Source organism: Telopea speciosissima, chromosome 10 (genome assembly GCF_018873765.1).
Source record: "Telopea speciosissima isolate NSW1024214 ecotype Mountain lineage chromosome 10, Tspe_v1, whole genome shotgun sequence".
NCBI classification, from domain to species: domain Eukaryota; kingdom Viridiplantae; phylum Streptophyta; class Magnoliopsida; order Proteales; family Proteaceae; genus Telopea; species Telopea speciosissima.
In genome coordinates, this window is record NC_057925.1 from 47,863,684 (window position 1) to 47,884,037 (window position 20,354).

At 39.1% G+C, this 20,354-nt stretch overlaps 3 protein-coding genes across 7 annotated transcripts; 1 reads left to right on the forward strand and 2 right to left on the reverse strand.

Moving 5' to 3' along the window:
- The first annotated feature begins 808 nt into the window (after nucleotides 1-808).
- Nucleotides 809-3,087, forward strand: LOC122642062. Its single transcript, XM_043835463.1, has 3 exons — nucleotides 809-817; nucleotides 2,123-2,457; nucleotides 2,546-3,087. Exons 2-3 carry the CDS (start codon nucleotides 2,128-2,130, stop codon nucleotides 3,077-3,079), a joined length of 864 nt encoding a protein of 287 aa, XP_043691398.1. The 5' UTR covers nucleotides 809-817; nucleotides 2,123-2,127; the 3' UTR covers nucleotides 3,080-3,087.
- Nucleotides 2,464-9,426, reverse strand: LOC122642060 (auxin-induced protein PCNT115-like). 2 transcript variants are annotated; one of them, XM_043835461.1, is made up of 6 exons: nucleotides 9,178-9,426; nucleotides 8,833-9,033; nucleotides 8,120-8,292; nucleotides 7,700-7,802; nucleotides 7,014-7,381; nucleotides 2,464-2,474 (listed from the first exon to the last, which is right to left on the reverse strand). In XM_043835461.1, exons 1-5 carry the CDS (start codon nucleotides 9,391-9,393, stop codon nucleotides 7,049-7,051), a joined length of 1,026 nt encoding a protein of 341 aa, XP_043691396.1. In that variant the 5' UTR covers nucleotides 9,394-9,426; the 3' UTR covers nucleotides 2,464-2,474; nucleotides 7,014-7,048. The 2 variants fall into 2 exon arrangements, with proteins under 2 accessions (XP_043691396.1, XP_043691395.1); XM_043835460.1 differs by lacking the exon at nucleotides 2,464-2,474 and having other exon boundaries at nucleotides 6,888-7,381.
- Nucleotides 6,888-20,259, reverse strand: LOC122642058 (probable aldo-keto reductase 3). 4 transcript variants are annotated; one of them, XM_043835456.1, is made up of 8 exons: nucleotides 20,041-20,259; nucleotides 19,685-19,888; nucleotides 19,279-19,451; nucleotides 18,904-19,006; nucleotides 17,898-18,244; nucleotides 11,889-11,904; nucleotides 10,789-10,792; nucleotides 6,888-6,921 (listed from the first exon to the last, which is right to left on the reverse strand). In XM_043835456.1, the coding sequence occupies exons 1-5, from the start codon at nucleotides 20,254-20,256 to the stop codon at nucleotides 17,912-17,914; spliced, it is 1,029 nt and encodes a 342-aa protein (XP_043691391.1). In that variant the 5' UTR covers nucleotides 20,257-20,259; the 3' UTR covers nucleotides 6,888-6,921; nucleotides 10,789-10,792; nucleotides 11,889-11,904; nucleotides 17,898-17,911. The 4 variants fall into 4 exon arrangements, with proteins under 4 accessions (XP_043691391.1, XP_043691392.1, XP_043691394.1 ...); XM_043835457.1 differs by lacking the exons at nucleotides 6,888-6,921; nucleotides 10,789-10,792 and having other exon boundaries at nucleotides 11,875-11,992; nucleotides 17,936-18,244; XM_043835459.1 differs by lacking the exons at nucleotides 6,888-6,921; nucleotides 10,789-10,792; nucleotides 17,898-18,244; ... (2 more) ...; nucleotides 19,685-19,888; nucleotides 20,041-20,259 and adding exons at nucleotides 12,628-12,730; nucleotides 13,058-13,230; nucleotides 13,770-13,970; nucleotides 14,245-14,491 and having other exon boundaries at nucleotides 11,875-12,301.
- Nucleotides 20,260-20,354: the final 95 nt, after the last annotated feature.

Sequence of the window (20,354 nt, forward strand, 5' to 3'; positions counted from 1 at the left end):
GAGAGCTAAAAAATAAAGAGGAACGAAAAAAAAAACTTGCTTTGCATGTTCTGCAAGAGTGGAATAAAGGTGTCAACCGGTTGGGCCTGGTTGGTTTTAGTACGGCCTAATTGGTCCGCACCAGTTTAAATCCTCACACTGTTTTTGCTTGTTTAGATAATCGAGCTCGTAGGACGGGGCATAGACATTTTTCTATTTGGTCAGTCGATTAACGATATATAATCAGGCCCAAGATAATTGGGTTAATCAGGCTAGAATTGGACTTTAAACAAACTAGTTAACTAATTAGGGTATAAACGGTCCAATATTGACTTAAAAAGGGGTTAGTTAGCGGCCAGTCATATTATTTGGTCTTCTGATCAGACAACCATCGGGCCATTGCCTTGCACCAGGAACATTTGATAATTAATCAATCAATGTTTGAGCCCGATATATTTAGTAATGATCCGATTAGTCTTAAGTTTCAATTAGTCAATTTAAAATCCGATTTACGATGCGAAACAATTTGGTTCATGGTTTGAGGAGTCGGCATTGAATCGGTAGGTATATGTTAGTATTGGAAGAAGCTGATACCAATTCCTGGCCCATCCCATATCAGAGGATTGGTACGGGCTAAGGGTAAAAAGGTAAAAAAGAAATCATTTTCTTAAAAATAACAGGGGATAAATAGGTCCGATCCAGACCGATCCGTATCGGTATCGTACTGATTACTAGTAAATCCCTGATTTTGTCATCCCTGCTCCGGAACACACATTCAAGAACACAAAAAGGCAAAAAGCGACCGAACCCTCATCCTTCCCCTGACGGAGAAACACAGGTACGATACTGGCATACCTTTCCCACCTCTCTGCTTCTTCTTCTTCTTCGTTACCTTTGCCGGTTACGGCATAGCGTCCCTCTCCCTCTCCCTTTTCTCTTTCACGTAACTCTGTAACCTCTCTCTCCATGTTCCTAGTGCCGCCTCTATCTTCTCTCATATTGACGAACACGATGCCTTCATCTGTAACACCATTCTCAGAACCTACGTGAACCTGAACAACACAGATAGTGAAATTTGCTTCTATCTCTCCTATATCTCTAATCTCTCTCCCTCCATACCTCTCCGTTTCTGTGTCGTCTCTCTCTGTTTACAAAATGATTATCAGGCTTTTTGGTACTCGTTCCCTTTCCTCTCTCATCCTCTATCTGAACCTAGGGTTTAAGACTTGAAACCCTGTGGCAATTGATTGCTTGGCGATTAATAAAATTTTTTAGGTTTTAATTTCTTCTCCCTCTTTCAGTTTGTGTGTGTGTGTGTGTGGGTATTTGTGTTTTCCTAATGGAATTATGCTTGAGTAATAGTTGTTAGGTTTTCACTCTGTCTTTCGTCCATATTTCAGACCGCAGAGAACTTTCAACTCCTGTCTTCCTTCTTCTTGAATCCAGATTCCTGTAGAGGAAGCAATCTAATTGCAGTCCAGTAGAGGTGAGTTCTGAAGCTAATTTATGATATGAATTAAAGAACTCATATGGTTAGTGTGAGTTGTTTACTATTGATGATAATATAAAATGTCATCCAAATCATGCACTGAAAAAACTGAAATGTGATATTCTTTTTCCCAATGACTTGCTGCCATGATAATTGTTGCAGTTCCTTTGTGCCTCTAGTCTACTCCCTGTTAAGATCATGCTTATACATGCATCATAGCTTCTTTTAACATGTTATCAACTATCACTGTCATGTTCTGCCTAAAACAATGGTTTGGCAAAGTAGAGTACTGCAACAAGTTGTTCTTTTTTTCTATTGGTGAAAGTACTGCAGCTAGTTGAGCTTCATATACAGGAATGAGTAGTGTTAGTTTAGAACTGTCTTTGATGTGGTTGTGGTTAGTACATCAGATGAGAAACCTAAATACTTGATGTAGACTCTGAAGGACCCTTGATTGTATGATGCTGTTGAGCCAGTAAATGAGTATTTTCTTACATGCTTGTTCACTACTTGTGGTGTAATCATGTTCATCTAGTTCACTTTCTAGCACTTGCAATATAGTAAGAGAATGGGGATATAATCATATTGAGCTTCTGCATCAATTTGATTAAAGCTTACTGAATCCTGAATTTTCTGGTTTTTTTTGAATATTAGAAGATATGGCTAGCAGTTCAAACACCTATTACGAGTACGCAAAATGGACAAAGAAGGAAGTAGATATTTTTGTAATGATAATGCTAGATGAGGTCAAGAAAGGCAACAAGACAATCACTACCTTCAATAAGGCAGGATGGAACAATATTAAAAACCAGCTGGAGGCCAAAATTGGTCGTAGTTTTAAAATGATACAGATTCGTAACAAAATGAACAAACTGAGGATTGATTATCACAATTTCAAAAAACTGTTGGAGACATCAGGCGTCAGCTGGAGTGATGTGACTAGGATTTGCACTGTTGAGGATGATGGTGTCTGGGATAGACACATTAAGGTAACAGAATGTTGAATCTTATTTTTTTCATGTTGTAATTGTGAAAAATATTTACTATTTTTGATAGGAAGCTCTTATAAAATTTCAGGAAAACCCAAGCTGGTCAAAATTTAGAAGAAATGGATTGCGCCAGTGGCCAGAACTACACATGATATTTGGTGATTCATCTGCACGGGGAGATGATGCAAATGTAAATGCTGAGGATGTTCCCAACATAGCTGAAGAGATTGATCAAGATGTTGATCAATCTCTTCCAAATAGTCCTTTTGATGGAGGTTTGGATGATTGTGATGGTGGGGAGGCAGAAGACAAAACACCAAGTACCATTAGGAAGAGGAACATGACCTTAGATCATGCAATGGCCTACAAGACCATGCCCGATACAACTCGAGCCAGGATGGAGAGGTACAATAGTACCTCTTCCACATCCCCATCTCCTCGACCTGTGAGTATAGATTACAGCATTAGTCAGTGTATGACAGTGCTGAGCAACATGCCTAAGGTTAGGAAGGATTTGTATATGAAGGCAGTCAAGAGGATGATGGATGATCCGCATTGGAGAGAGGCCTTCATTGCTTGTCCCCATGACAAGAAAATGTGGCTTGTAGAGATGCTAGAGTGATGATGGGGTTGTTCCTTGTTTCATAGTTTAGATTATAGTGAGCTAATGTGGATTTTTATATTCTAGTATGGATGATTGTAGTTGTGGATGTTTCCAACACCGGTGGATGTTCATCTTATTTTAAATATTTCATGATGGAAGACTGCTAAAGTGATTATGGTTAGTAAATTTGAGTAAATACAATGCATCATTGTATACATGTATAAATAATACTATAAATTTCAATCGTATAGTGTTAGGTTCTGGATATGTAGCAATAATGTCGAGTGATTATAGTATCCCATATGAACAGCTGAATTAGGTTGTTTTTGACTTATCGAATGAGGAGGAAGAAGAGCATTGGTTTGAACTATGCTTTCATTACTAAATTTTTTTCTGAAACTTTCCATACTAGAGGGCCATTTAGGGTTGCGAGTCTAACAAGGGTTGAATGGGTAAATGAGGTTTTGTCTGGGCATGCAAACTGATGTTATGAGGATTAAGGATGGAGTGGCATGTGTTCATAGACTTATGGAATCTAATGAAACATTGTGGTTGGTTACAAGATAGTCATTCTATTAGAGTAAATACGGCATACCCAGCTCACGAGGCTCCTGCCACTGTGGGGTTTGGGGAGGCTCATAATGTACATAGCCTTACCCCTGCCTCGTGGAGAGGCTGTTTCCAGAGACTCGAAATAGAGCAACTAAAGAAAGATTACAGCAATCAGGGGGAATTGTTAGTTGTTACTTTGAAACAATATTTTCAATAGAATAAAACAACAACAACAACTACTACTACTACTACTACTACTCAGCCTTATTCCAACTAAATGGGGTTGGTTACATGGATCCTTACCCTCCAATCAACTCTATTCGAGGTCATACTTGGTACAATGTCTAAACTATGCATGGCTTTTTCTCACTTCTTTTAGGGACATTTTAGGTTTGCCCCTGGCTCTTTTAGTTCCTTCATTTGAATCAAATTATTCCTCCGTATTGAAGCATCCAAAGGTCTCCGTTGAACATGGCCAATGTACTTCAAATGACTTTCTCAAAACTTATCATGTATCAAAGCTACTCCCAAATCCGTTCTAATACGATCATTCCTTACTTTATCCCTTCTAGTTTTGCCACAGATTCATCTCAATGTACTCATCTTCATTATACTGAGTTATGTAGATTGAAGCATGAAGAAGAGAAGAGTTGGGAATTACTGTTTGCATGAACAGTGTCAAAGCCCAAATTTCGTTGATGGAAATCCTTTTAGAAGACCCAAGTTGAAGATTAAAACACTGTTCACGTAAACAGTGTGAAAGCCAAAATTTGTCTTGTTTGGGATTGATTTTTAGAAGATCTTGTGGGCCCATCAAGTGGAGGAAGATTCTATCCTAATGCTGCCATAATTTAGTTTATATTAGGTAGTTTTTAATTTATATTAGTGTCCAATTTGGTTATCTTTGCATGTTTAGAAGGCTGAGCTAAGTTTTACTTTCTATTTCTGTTGCTCAGCCTGAATCTATATAAAGGCAGCTATTGTAATAGATTGACATAGAATTAATGAATGAACTTTTGAGGCAAACAATTGTACTCGACTATGGGAGTAAGACCCCTATTCAACAAGGGGTCGGATAGCTGTGGGTGAGAGACCCAGGGCTGAGAAAGCCCATACTGTACCCCCTTTCTCCTCCATTCCCTGCTCGATTTCCCTTACTGCTGCTGTCATTCTAAGATTGCTGCGTGTGCTGTGAAGACCTCCGGAAGATCAGAATCAAATACCAATCAAAACCAGAACTGCTGTTGTTGCATCAATTCGAAGGGAGACTTTGAATAACCCTGTGGCTCTGCTGTTCTGCCTAGGTTTTGCTGCAGATTTAGGCTGGAATATCTCCCTAACCAACCACTAAAATCAATTAATATTTGGAAGCCTGAATCACACCATCTCTACGTTCGATCCCTGACTTGAAGCCCAGTTTCTCATTGATTTGGCTTGCAGACCCGAACCTTCTAATTTGGGAACTCCTTCACAACTCACAAATTAGCAATTGAAATTGGCTGAATTTTTCAGCAGAGATTCCCCTCTGTCCCTACTCCACTCGATCCACGTTTGGATCTCTTCCCATTACTGGTTTGGTTTCTACACACCCATCAGTACTTTCTAATTTTGAAAACCTACTTCTGTTGTGTCTCTGGCCATTAAAATTTATTTTCAGATTTGTCTATGTACTTCCGTACCTAAAGTCGGAGTGATCTCACTGAGTTTATTGGAGTTTGAAGATTATTATTGGGGCTGTAAACCGTAGTTTGTAGTCTTACATTACTAAGTTTCTACATGATGCTTCGTAAATACCTATCATTTCGCACCGTACATCATAGTCGGTCATATGATTGTCCTATAAAATTTTAAAGGAATACGTTAATCACACAATACTCCGGACATACCTTTCCACTTCATCCATCCTATTTTAATTCTTTATAAAACATAATCTTCTATATCACTATATTTATGATTGAGCCTGAATACCTAAATCACTTTGTGGAACCCTCTCATCCATTTGAACCATCTCATTATCCATCCCAGTGTAACTAAAGTCAACACCATATACTCTGTTATTGTTCTACTTATCTTAAAACCGTTTGACTTCAAGGTTGATCTCCATAACGCCAACCTTACGTTAATCCCTACTTTTGTCTTATCCACCATGACAATATCATTAGCAAAAAACATACACCAAGGAACCTCATATTGAATGTCTTTGATAAGCGCAAACAAATAAGGGCTTAAAGCTCACAGTTACACTAGTCACTGCACCATCATACATTTTTTTAATTATGTCTAAATATTTACTTGAAACATCTTCTTTAGTATTTGCCAAGTTAACTCTATAGGATTTCTATCATAAGTATTTTCTAGGTTAATAAAGTCCATATGGAGGTCCTTCTTGCAGTCTCTAAATGTTTCAACGAGTCTCTTAAGTAAATAGCTTTTGTCATGGATCTACCTGGCATAAATTCAAGTTGGTTCTCCGTAATAGTAGTTTTGTGTATGAGGTGGATTTCACTAATCTTCTCCTATGGTTCTATAGTATTGACTTATTAGTTTTTTTCCTCTATATTTATTGCATTCTGAATATTTTTGACTCAGAACATTTTCTTTTTTGTGATAATTTTGTACAGTTTCTTACTGGAAAAAAAAAAGAACAAATTTTGTTTTTTTTGGTGAATAAAAAAGAACAATTTTGTACAGCTTAGTATAACTAAAATATGAATCTTGTACAAATTAGGACTATATTAGTGTCATTGATGGGGCAATAATATTCTCAAGTACTGTGGGGAAAGCAAATCCTTTATTGAGGACAGAAGGGAGTAACAAACTAGAATGTGATGTGTGTAGCATTGTTGGTGCATCAGTTCTTTTATGATGTAATGAAAGCCAGAAGCGATGATGGGATTTTTATAATTGAGGGTAGTGCAGAAGTGATTCTGCAAAGTTCCTTCCAAACATCAGTTCTGTTATCTTTCTGTTTCAGGATCATTTCTTTCACCCTATTACCAAAACCACTCTACTCCCGTAGATCACTCTCGCAGAGTGGGATCAAGAAAAATCACTTCCATATCAGGATCACTTTTGCAGAGTAGAATTGTTAACAAACGGAACCTAAAGATCATATTAGTCTTCTTCTGAACAGGGAATTGGGGAACATAAGTTTGATGTGGAGACTGCAATTAGAGTGTGTCGATGCTGTGGGGTATCTTGAGAATGCAATGTATGTTGTAAAGGAGGATAGTTTAAGTGGTATAGTTAAAAAGGAGATACTATAATTATCATAAAACTGAAAAGCCCATCAACCTTATTTCATTAAACTGTGGAACTCAGAGACTTCAAAAAGAAAGTGACATTACATTTTAAGGGCTTTTGTTAGCTTCTCTGGAACAATTTTCTTCCTGAAATCAACTGAAACTTAAATGAGCTCATCATGGAATAGCAAAATTATTGACCATTCCAAGTTGATGGATCAGGGGTGTCTGCATACTTCCAAGTGTTTGCTAAGGATGGATATCTATCACCTTTAACACCCAAAGCCAAGGATTCAAGCTCAGCCATTTCTTCAGGCATTAGTTTCACAGACAAAGCGTCGATGTTCTGGTTGAAGTTTTCAATCTTGGTGGTGCCTGGTATGGGACAGACATCGTTTCCTTGATGGTGAACCCATGCCAATGCAAGCTGAGCAGGAGTGCACCCCTTTCTTGTTGAAATTTCACTTATTCGCTCGAATATACGTTTGTTATGTTCAACATTCTCAGGTTGGAATCTTGGATGCATCTACAAATAATCAGAAAAGCACTCTCTCGTTATTAGGTTTCAAAAAATAGAATCAGGAATCAAATTGATCAATATTTCGTATACGAATCGATCGGAATCTGTTAGAATCAACTAGAAATGGAGCAGAACAAGGGTGCAAGTTTGGCCTGGCGAGTCCCAGCCTACCCAAAGCTCATCCTCAAATTTCAGGGTCTGGACTAAGTTTTCAGCCTATAGGCTGGGTTAGGGGTGGGATTTCCATATCCGGGTTAGTCTAACACTCTAACCAGACCTTAAGGGGTGTCAATATGAAAATCCCATAAATAAAGATATACAAACCTTTCGGCGATCATTCTCAGGAAAACTTTCTAGAAGTTTGGGCCCAGAAGAGAGGAAGCCTCTTCCTAGAGGGCTGTATGCCACAATACCTATTCCAAGTTCCCTGGTAATCAAGAAAATTGAGATCAGAAATTTCATATATATTTTTTTGGGTGAATGAAAAATTATATTAAAGAAGACAAAAAAAATCAGGAGAGAACAAAAGAAACAAAATGATGTACTAGAAGATGATACATCAAAATCAGGGGAGAGGAAGAGGGGGTGGGGGAGAAGAAGAAACAACTCGAAAAGGAATGATTCATCAAAACACCAGGGAGGGATATGATGAACAACAAATTAAGTTTGAAATTCCAAACATTAGGTTCTTAGTAAGAGTAAGAAAATGAAAATAGTGGAATTAATATTATTGGAACAACTTACCTACAAGTAGGAATTATTTCTTCCTCAGCATCTCTAGACCATAAGGACCACTCCAATTGAACTGCTGTTATAGGGTGGACAGCATGAGCTCTCCTAATTGTGGAAGCAGAAGCTTCAGATAATCCGATGTACTTAATCTTTCCCTCTTCCACTAGTTTTTTCAGTTCACCCATCTAACATGGAAACTCAAAAGAGTAATTAGGGACTTCATTTAATTTCTTAATTCATGAATGATTTTGGACTATTTTGATTATTGGATATATAGGTTTGGGTTCGGTTAATTATGGGGGAAAAAACCATACTTTTTTTTTTATTTTATTAAAATGGTTTTCTGGTTGGTATCAAATTTGTTCCTGTTTTCAAGTGTGATGTTGCTCAGTCCGTTACGGTTTAATTTTCAATCGGTTCCATAATCCCCAATCGAAGCTAACCCAATAGGGAATTGAGTCGATTAGGTTCAAATTTTTTCGGTTGGGTTTGGTCGGATTAGGTTTAACACCCTTAACCGTATGAGAACCATTCTCGCATAAGAACCTAAGCCGTATAGATGGAATCAAGAGTGTGCTGCTCAGGTTCCTATACGAGAATGGTTCTTGTATGAGAACTTGAGCCAGCAGTTACAAATTCCTTCATTAGGAGACTCACATGTTAATTCAATGGGAATACCAAAAGATTGATATACAGAAAAAAAGAAATCAAAAAAAGAAACACACCGTGACTTCAATAGGAACTCGGGTATCAACCCGGTGCTGATAGTAGAGATCGATGCAATCAAGCTGAAGCCTCTTCAAGCTTGCCTCACAGGCAGCTCTCACGTATGCTGGATCTCCTCTGATTTCCCACTTCCCATCCAAAATTATGTTACCAAACTTACTAGCCAATTCCACTTTCTCTCTCATTCCTTCCTTCAGAGCCTAAACAATATTAATTAATGGGGATGGGAACAGGAAGGGGGAACACCTTAATTAAAAACCTCAAATTAAGCCTGAAAACAAAAGTGTAAAAAAATTGAAAAACCCAGTAGAGAAGAATTAGAAAGAAAAAAAAAAAAAAAGTACCTTTCCGAGAAGGATTTCATTGGTGTGGGGGCCATAAACATCAGAGGTATCAAGGAAGGTAATACCAGTGTTAATGGAATGGTGGATGAGATCAATCATCTCCTCCTCAGGCTTTAGAGAGCCATAGGCGGCCGACATGCCCATGCAGCCAAGTCCCTGGGCTGACACTTCCAGGCCTTGTGAACCCAATTTGATCCTCCTTATACTCGCCATCATCTCTCGTTTACAATACTCTGAAGCACCACCAAAGAACAGTCCTTAAAATTAACCCAAACGAACACAGACACTCTCTTCTTGTCTTTGAGCACTCTCTCCAGCATTTATAGAAAAAAAGATAGAGAATACTAGACAGTTAGACTTGGGTCCAGTCACTAGTTAGTGTGACCTAATGCGTGAGAGAAGCCAGAGGAAAGCATGAGAAGATCACGCCAGCCCCGACGTCATCATCGGCCTTAAAATATCCAAGATTGGTGCAGTGCCGCAAAAGTCAAAATTCCATTTGAATAGACCAAAATGAATAACTTCCCCCAAGAAAGAAAGAGAGAGAGAGAGAGAGGGTTCTTGCATTTTTTTATATTTTTTGGGTAAAGAAGGTTCTAGCATTTGCATTAGTATTAGAGGCATGAAGCAGGAAGCATTATCTCATGTCTATCTTACTTTTGACCAATTGTGTCTTTCTTCACAAATAGAACGGACGAAATTTTGCTGCCCATTAGTAGCAGGAATGTTCCTGTTACAAGGCTGGCAGCTAAGGAAATGAGATCTTAAGGGGTATTTTACAAAATATTGAAACATAAGAAGGTATTTATGAACCTAAAGGGGAAGTGAATTATTCCATTTCCTTGGCTGCCAGCCTTGTAGCAGGAACATTCCTGCTATGGGTGTAGCACCAAAAGTTTTTGCAAATAGAATTACCATTCCTCCTTTTATGTATGATGTATAGATTTTCCTATATATTTTTCGTTTTCTCATAAATAAAAAAAAAGGGATCTTTCTTCTTATGGATATTTTAGAGGATGCAAGTTTGGCCCGATGAGCCTAGACATGAACTGACTCTGAACAGGATCATGATTGGATTTTTCAACTTTGAGGGTGGGCTAAGATTCATTTTTTAGGTCCTAGGCCAAGGCCAAGCCAGCTAGGGTTGAGGTCTTGGGTTAAACTCGACCCTGTTTTAGGTTGTACTATATCTTCTGCTTAAATGTTCTACTTGTGAATTACTATGTGCTTAATAATGTGTTGAGTATGTTTGACATAAGACAAATGGACTTGTGTATATTCTTCTTGGGCACACGTTCTCTGTCCGGGAGTGCATCTAGGTGCAAGCTGCGCCCAGACACATGGGGCAGGATATGAGCAGGGTTTGGGTCATCTGGGGGGACCGGCCCCAGGCCGGTCATTTAGCCAATCCCCCCATGTGTCTAGGCGCACCCTGTGCCCCCAATGCAGAGAACTTTATCCCATTTTTCTTTTAATAGTAATTGACTTGAAATGAGGATAATTCTTGAAAGTATTAGGGTCAGCCAGGGTCCGGGTCAACTAGGACCAAGCTAGCTCGATATGACTTGACCTGACCCACTCAGGGCCAATCAAGGCAGGCCTAGGCTGGGCTGTGCTCGACAAGGTTGGGCCTGGGTTGAGGTTCTTAGGTCTTGAGTAAAGAACATGGCAGGCCTGGGCTAAGCTAAGGGGATCCAAGGTTGGGCTGGGGTTTTAAAAAGCCCGGCCCAATTCAGTCCTCTTACAAGCCTATTGTAGGCAACTTGCTACAATACTTTTGTAACCTACATAGGTGACAATCATCTTTTCCCCTCATTTACTACTAAAATGTGAAATATAAAGCTTGGACTGCCAGTGTAAAGATGAGAATTCAAATCTGAGAAGGACTATTTAGTGCCGCCAAAAAAATGCTTTCTCGAGTCCATCCTTTTGACTTTTGAGGGTGTCAGTTAGGTTCGGTTTCAATCGAGCTGAATCAGTTTCAATCTGTTACTAGGTCAACCCAAAACCAAATTGTTAAGAAGTTTTTGATTTGATTTTTATCGGTGTGTAATTGTGGGCTGGTCCGGTTCAGTTTTGGGTTTACATATATACATAAGGAAACTAATGAGAAAGTTCTGATTTTTTTTTGATTTTCAGTTTCTTATTGGATTACCATCGGTTTGGTCTTGATTTTTTTTTATCAGGTTCCAACCAAATTTGTTTTTTTTTTTCGATTTAATTGGGTTGGTGAATTCAGTCGATCGGTCCAATTCAATTTCGATTTCTACCTGTTCCATAAAATCCAGCCCAAAACCAAACCAATAAGAGTCCAGTTTGATTTGATCTGGGCTGAACCAATCGGTTTGTCAGTCCAGCCGGTTCAATTTTGACACTCTTACACCCTTTATTAAAATGAGAAATGTAAGTCAACAAGTCAAACAATAACACCCCCATCGGCCACTAACAGGCTTAGCAAGCCAAACGGGAACTGAGACAACACATTCCTTACCTGCATACCAAGTCATACCAGATTAATTTTAAGATCAACGACAAAATAAAAACATTGCCATTGCCAGAACCAAAAGTAAAATTCTTGATGTAGCTAGTAGGGATGTAAACGGATCGGATTCGGCTCGGATAGTGCTATATTCGCATCCGCATCCGCATCCGATTAGTTTTTGGACGGATTCAGATAGTGTTAAACAGAATTTGTGACATTACATTTTAACAGCATTTGTGAGCTTCTCTGGAACAATTTTCTTTCTGAAATCTACTGAAACTTAAATGAGCTCATCATGGAATAGCAAAATTATTGACCATTCCAAGTTGATGGATCAGGGGTGTCTGCATACTTCCAAGTGTGTGTTAAGGATGGATATCTATCACCTTTAACATCCAAAGCCAAGGATTCTAGTTCAACCATTTCTTCAGGCATTAGTTTCACAGACAAAGCTCCAATGTTCTGGTTGAAGTTTTCAATCTTGGTGGTGCCTGGTATGGGACAGACATCGTTTCCTTGGTGGTGAACCCATGCCAATGCAAGCTGAGCAGGAGTGCACCCCTTTCTTGTTGAAATTTCACTTATTCGCTCGAATATACGTTTGTTATGTTCAACATTCTCAGGTTGGAACCTTGGATGAGTCTACAAATAATTAGAAAAGCACTCTCTCGTTATCAAGGTTTCAAATAATAGAATCAGCGATTGAATTGATCAATATTTTGTATACGAATTGATCGGAATCAGTTAGAATCAACTAGAAATGGAGCAGAACAAGGGTGCAAGTTTGGCCAGGCAAGCCCCAGCCTACCCAAAGCTCATCCTAAAATTTCAGGGTCTGAACTGAGTTTTCAGCCTGTAGGCTGGGTTAGGGGGGTTGGGGGGGATTTCCAAATCCGCGTTAGTCTAACACTCTAACCAGAGCTTAAGGGGTGTCAATATGAAAATCCCATAAATAAAGATATACAAACCTTTCGGCGATCATTCTCAGAAAAACTTTCTAGAAGTTTGGGCCCAGAAGAGAGGAAGCCTCTTCCTAGAGGGCTGTATGCCACAATACCTATTCCAAGTTCCCTAGTAATCAAGAAAATTGAGATCAAAAATTATATATATATTTTTTTGGGTGAATGAAAAATTATATTAAAGAAAAAAAAAAATTCAGAGGAGAGAACAAAAGGAACAAAATAATCTACTAGAAGATGATACATCAAAATCAGGGGAGAGGAAGAGCCGAAGAGGGGGTGGGGGAGAAGAAGAAACAACTCGAAAAGGAATGATTCATCAAAACACCAGGGAAGGATATGATGAACAACAAATTAAGTTTGAAATTCCAAAATATTAGTTTCTTAGTTAGAGTAAGAAAATGAAAATAGTGGAATTAATATTATTGGGACAACTTACCTACAAGTAGGAATTATATCTTCCTCAGCATCTCTAGACCATAAGGACCACTCCAATTGAACTGCTGTTATAGGGTGGACAGCATGAGCTCTCCTAATTGTGGAAGCAGAAGCTTCAGATAATCCAATGTATTTAATCTTTCCCTCTTCCACTAGTTTTTTCAGCTCACCCATCTAAACGTGGAAAGTGAAACAATAATTAGGGACATCAATTAATTTCTTAATTCATGAATGATTTTGGACTATTTTGATTATTAGATATATAGGTTTGGGTTCGGTTAATTATGGGGGAAAAAACCAAACCTTTTTTTTATTTTTATTTTATGGTTTTCAGGTTGGTATCAATTTTGTTTCTGTTTTCAAGTGTGATGTGATTTTCGCTCAGGTCATTACGGTCTGGTTTTCAATCGGTTCCATAATTCCTAACCGAAGACAACCAAATAGGGAATTGAGTCAGTTAGGTTTAGGTATTTTTGGTTGGGTTTGACCGGATTAGGTAACACCCTTAATCGTATGAGAACCATTCTCGCATAAGAACCTGAGCCGCATATATGGAATCCAAGAAATGTGGGTTCCACTTTTGGATTCCATCTGTGCAGCTCAGGTTCTTAGCTAGAATCTACGAATTCGTTCAGTAAAAAACCCACATGATGATTCAATGAGAATACAATAGATTGATATACAGAAAAAGAAATCAAAAAATAGAAACACACCGTGACTTCAATGGGAACTTGGGTTTCAACCCGGAGCTGATAGTAGAGATCGACGCAATCAAGCTGAAGCCTCTTCAAGCTTGCCTCACAGGCAGCTCTCACGTAAGCTGGATCTCCTCTGATTACCCATTTCCCATCCAAAATTATGTTACCAAACTTACTAGCCAATTCCACTTTCTCTCTCATTCCTTCCTTGAGAGCCTAAACAATATTAATTAATGGGGATCGGAAGAGGAAAGGGGGACACCTTAATTAAAAATCTTGATCAAATTAAGCCTGAAAACAAAGGATCTAGATCTCGTACGGCCCAGCTGCCCATAGCAGCTTGTGCGGCGTGACAGGGCCGTGCGTAGAATGATCGCCTTATCCCTTTCGAACAAGGCGCTGGGCAGGAGGTAAACGATCTGCATTGGAAGAGAAATGAGTAAAAAGTTGAAAAACCCGGTAGAGAAGAATTTTTTTAAAAAAAAGTTACCTTTCCGAGAAGGATTTCATTGGTGTGGGGGCCATAAAAATCAGAGGTATCAAGGAAGGTGATACCAGTGTTAATGGAATGGTGGATGAGATCGATCATCTCCTCCTCAGGCCTTAGAGAGCCATAGGCGGCCATGCCCATGCAGCCAAGTCCCTGGGCTGACACTTCCAGGCCTTGTGACCCCAGTTTGATCCTCCTTATACTTGCCATCATATTTCTCGTTTACACTACTCGAAGCACCACCGAAGAACAGTCCTTAAATATTAACCCAAACGGACACTCTCTTCTTGTCTTCCAGCACCCCCTCCGGTATTTATAGAAATAAAGATTGAGAGAGAATACTACACTTAGGTCCAACTCACTAGAAGCAAGAAAGTGTGACCTAATGCGTGAGAAGAGCCAGACGAAAGCATGAGAAGACCACGCCAGCACCAACGTCATCATCGCCCTAAAATATATCCAAGATTGGTGTAGTACCCCATAACTCAAAATCCCAACATAGAATAGCATAGTGATTGAATTCTTCGTGTCTTGGCTTTGATTGGAGACTCTGTATTTATAATTGTATATACTGTTTACAATTTGAATATTTGACATACAAGTAGAGATAAGGATAGAATTTGTTATAAGGATTATCTTAATAACCAAGAGAGAAAAGAGGAGAGGACTTGCGGACTGAATCAGCCTCCACTGTTGTAATTCAAATTTGAATTTGAATTTGAGGTGATTACGTTGATATTCCATTTGAATAGACCAAAATGAACAACTTCCCCCCAAAAGAGAGAGAGAGAGAGAGGGTTCTTGCATTTGCATTAGTATTAGAGGCTTGAAGAATGAAACATAATCTCATGTCTATCTTACTTTTGACCAATCGTTTATTTCTTCTTATGGATATTTTAGAGGGTGCAAGTTTGGCCCTGTGAACCTAGACCCGATCTGACTCTAAACAGGGTCAGGGTTGGATTTTTCAAATGTGGGTGTGGGCTAATATTCGATTTTTTAGAGGCCAAGGTCAAGCCGGCCTGGGTTGAGGTCTTGGACTAAACCTGGCCCTGTTTTAGGTTATATTGTATCTTCTGCTTGTGAATAATTATGTGCTTAATAATGTCTTGAGTATGTTTGACATAAGACAAATGGACTTGTGTATATTTTTCTTGGGAAATAGTTTTCTGTCCGAGAGTGGCCTATGCTAGCACTCCCATGTGTCTATCTCTTTTCTCCTCAAAAGAAGGGGGCAGAAATGTCTTTTCAAATAGATAGGAGAGAAATAGACTCATGGGAGTGCTAACATAGGCCACACTCCTGGACAAAGAACTCTCTCCCATTTTTCTTTTAATAGTCGAGTAAATTGACTTGAGATAAGGATAATTCTAATTATGAATTAGGATAATTCTTGAAAGTATTAAGGACAGCTAGGATTAGGGTCAATCAGAACCAACCCAGCCAACCTAACCTGACCCATTCAGTAATCACCAATCAAGGCAGGCCTAGGCTGGGCTGAGCTCGACAAGGTTGGGCTTAGGTTGAGTTCTTAGGACTTGAGTCAAGAACATGGCAGGCCTGGGCTAAGCTAAGGAGATCTAAGGTTGGGCTGAGGTATGAAAAAGCCCGGCCCAACCCGGTCCTGTTGCAACCCTATTTTAGACAACTAAAAATAGGTTACAATACTTTTGTAACCTACATAGGTGACAATCAAAATTTCCCCTCAATTACTACTAAAATGTGAAATATAAAGCTTGGACTGCCAGTGTAAAGATGCGAATTCAAATCTGAGAAGGGCTATTTAGTGCCCCCAAAAAAATGCTACAGGTTAAGTACCAACTCGAGTCCACCCTTTTGAGGGTGTCAGTTAGGTTCGATTTCAATCGAGCTGAATCAGTTTCAGTCTGTTGTTACTAGATCAACCCAAAACCAAATTGTTAAGAAGTTTTCGGTTTGATTTTTATCAGTGTTTGTAAGTGTGGGTCAGTCCAGTTTGGTTTTGGGTTTACATATATACATAAGGGCCCGATCCTGACTCAAGGCCAAAAATTCTCAACCTTGGCCTGGCCCGACCCTGACTCAGGGCCAGAAATTTTCAACCCTGTCCTGCCCTCAAGGCCAAGATATCTCAACCCATGCCCTGTTCGGGCTCAAGACGAGCTCGGACCATCACGGCCAAACTTGCACCCCTACTTGTTATAGACCTCCTTCCAAATAGTTTTCTGGTACCAATAAGAGCAGGTTTTTGTCTTTTGGCTGGAAGGGTGTTGTGGTGGTGGGGGTTGAGAGCAGATCCTTGCTCTCTCCAAAATCCTTAAATTTGCTATTCAGTGGGAGAAATCTAATTAATTTGCTCCAGTGGGAGTGTTAGAACAAGAGAAGGAATGCGAATTTGGTTTGGTTTTTTGGGTGGATTTGGTAGAGCATGTTTAAATACATAGACTTGGGCTTTGGTTTCACAAAAAAATGGTTGTAAAAATCCTGTAAACCAATTTTCCATTTTTATCCTTGTAGAGGGTATTTTTGTCTTTTGCCCTTAAAAATACCCAAATAATAATAATAATTTCAAAAATCCACAGAAAAATCTATGATGTTTCCTTCATCATTCTAAGCAATTTAATCTTAATTACCCAATGTTTTCATGATCATACTATGTTTTGTGTGTTCCTCTTCCCCTTTAGGACATAAATATCATTTTCTCATTTTAATTCAAAAAAAATCCAAAAAAAAAAAAAAATGCTTTCTGTGATTATTTTTTAGGATCATGTGACATGTCTTGGCTCACTGCATGTTTAGCATGTTGATGTACATTCACATCATTTCATATGGTTTTTAATGTGTTTATTTAATGCATTTCTTGATTTTCCATGGTTAGGACACATGTGTCATATTGTATATGTTATGGCATGTTTAAATTAGCAATTAAGCTTCATTTCCTGATGTACATAATTTGTGTTAACATATAGGATCATTGGTTACATATTTTTATGCACTTTAATGAATACTTTTGTTACTTCATTCTTGCCTATTTAATTAACTAGACTTTATGTTGCTAGTCATTGGGAAATTAAGGGAAATTAGTTTATGATAATTTTAAACTATAGCCCCTGCACCAGCATAAAGGCCAATGAAAGTGTGCACAGGGGTATTGATTTAGATGAGATTTTCATTTTCATTAGGGTTGAGTGGTTTTTTCGCACGCTCCTGTGTTTGGGTTAGTAACCACAAGATCAATAAGCGTTCTTTTCCCCTATTTTAAAATTCTAAAAAAACACATTTCTTCTAGAATAACATCTTCATGTTAGGTTGCAAGCGTGGACCGTGTTTCCCTCCACCCATGGTGAATGGGATCTCATTTACTGAGGGACGGGAAGGGGTATCGGGAGAGTGTTTTGGAACATACAAAGGCCCTAGGAGGGATATGTGAACCCTATGGTGGTTGAACTGTCGTCGTCTATGGGTGGAGGAAAACTTTTTCCGCAAGCTTTATGCATTTGATATATCTTATTGACATCTTACACATCAAAGGAGATACTTTAATTACCATGAAACTGAAGAGGTTGGCCATCAACCTTATTTATTTACATAGTGAAACTCAGAGACTTCAAAAAAAAAAAAAAAAGAAAGTGACATTACATTTCAAGAGCTTCCATGGGAACAATGAGGTCATTATGGAATAGAAAAATTATTGACCTTTCCAAATTGATAGATCAGGGGTGTCTGAGTTCTTCCAAGTTCTCATTGTAGATGGATATCTTTCACCTTTAACACCCAAAGCCAAAGATTCAAGTTCAGCCATTTCTTCAGGCAATAGTTTCACAGACAAAGCTCCAATGTTCTGGTTTAGGTTTTCAATCTTGGTGGTGCCTGGTATGGGACACACATCACTTCCTTGATGGTGAACCCATGCCAATGCAAGCTGAGCAGGAGTGCACCCTTTTCTTGTTGAAATTTCGCTTATTCGCTCAAATATACGTTTGTTATGTTCAACATTCTCAGGTTGGAACCTTGGATGCATCTACAAATAATCAGAAAAGCACTCTCTCGTTATCAAGGTTTCAAAAAACAGAATCGGAAATTGAATCAGTCAATGTTGGTTCCTATCCGAATCGGCTGAAATCAACAAGAAAAGTAGCGAAATAGGGGTGCAAGTTTGGCCTAGCGAGCCCAAGCCTAACCCAAAGCTCACCCTAAAATTTCAAGGCATAGGTTGGTCTTTTCAGCATGTAGCTAGGTTGGGTTAAGGTTGGGGGTAGCTAGGTTGGGCCCTGAGCTAAGAAATCTAAGCCTTACCTAAGGCTGAGTCGGGCCTGACCTTAGCTCGAGGGACCACGTTGCTGAGTTGGATTTTCAAAAACCCAACCTAGCCCAGTCCAGCCGCGTTGAACCGATACTCTTAGTAGTACCAGATTTATTTTTGGGTCCACTTGACAAACTCAGTTTGATGTAAGCAAAGGACTTTGGGTTCTATCTGTTCACAAAATTTCAGATTTCAACCCAATCTAATTAGGCTTTCCAATCTATTATCGGCTGAAGGCATGGCAAGACCCTGCTCCCATATGATTAAAGTCATCACTCACTTCATTATTTTAGAGTGTGATGCATGAAAAAATGAGTGTCTAAATGACATCTTAAGGGGTGTCAATATGAAAATCTCATCAATAAAGATATACAAACCTTTCGGCGATCATCTGCAGGAAAACTTTCTAAAAGTATGGGCCCCGAAGAAAGGAAGCCTCTTCCTAAAGGGCTGTATGCCACAATACCTATTCCAAGTTCCCTGGGTAGTCAAAAACCAATTGAGATCAGAAATTCCAATTTTTTTTTTATAGGTGAATGAAAAATCATATTATAAAAAATAAATTCAGCCATGAAGACTAATGGAAAAAATCCAAATAAAAAGAATATAATAATCTTTCAAAGGATGACACATCAAAATCAGGAGAGAGAAGAAACAACACGCAAAAAGAAGGATTCATCAAAACATCAGGGAGGTATATGATCAACAAGAAATTAAGTTTGAAATTCCAAAATATTAATTGGATAACTTACCTACAAGTAGGAATTATGTCTTCCTCAGCATCTCTTGACCATAAGGACCACTCCAATTGAACTGCTGTTATAGGGTGGACAGCATGAGCTCTCCTAATTGTGGAAGCAGAAGCCTCAGATAGTCCAATGTACTTTATCTTTCCCTCTTCCACTAGTTTTTTGAGCTCACCCATCTAACATGGAAAGTCAAAGAATAGTTAGGGGCATCATTTAATTTCTTTAGGTGACCAACCACCCTTAATTCATGAATGATTGGACTATCACACAGACAGGGGCAAAATGATCGTCATACCCACTGCCCGAGCACCCTGCTCGAGTGGGATCCATACCCTGCCTGTATGAGATTGCACGCCAGCCATAGGGGCAGGCGGCAGTAGAGGATCCAAATTGAGACAAACACACCCACCGTGACTTCAATGGGAACTCGGGTATCAATCCGGTGCTGATAATAGAGATCGATGCAATCAAGTTGAAGCCTTTTCAAACTAGCCTCACAGGCCGCTCTCACATATGCTGGATCTCCTCGGATTTCCCTCTTCCCTTCCTCCAAAACTATGTTACCAAACTTAGAGGCCAATTCCACCTTCTCTCTCATTCCCTCCTTCAGAGCCTATAACATTAAAATGGATATGGGGAGAGTGGGGTGAGAAGTGGGAACCTTAATAAATAAAAACCTCAAATTAAGCCTGAAAACAGAACACAAAACAGAGAATAAAAATTGAAAAAACCCAGTAGAGAAGAATTAGAAAAGAAAAAAAGTACCTTTCCGAGAAGGATTTCATTGGTGTGTGGACCATAAACATCAGAAGTGTCAAGGAAGGTGATACCACTGTTAATGGAATGGTGAATGACAGCTATCATCTCTTCTTCAGGCTTTCGAGAGCCATAGGCGTCCGACATGCCCATGCAACCAAGTCCTTGGGCTGACACCTCCAAGCCTTGAGACCCCAATTTCATTCTCCCCACACTTGCCATCATCGATCTACTCCGAAACACCACCGAAGAACAGTTAAAATTAACCCAAACGAACAGAGACACGGACAACTCTCTTTGTCTTGGACCACCCCTTAGCCACG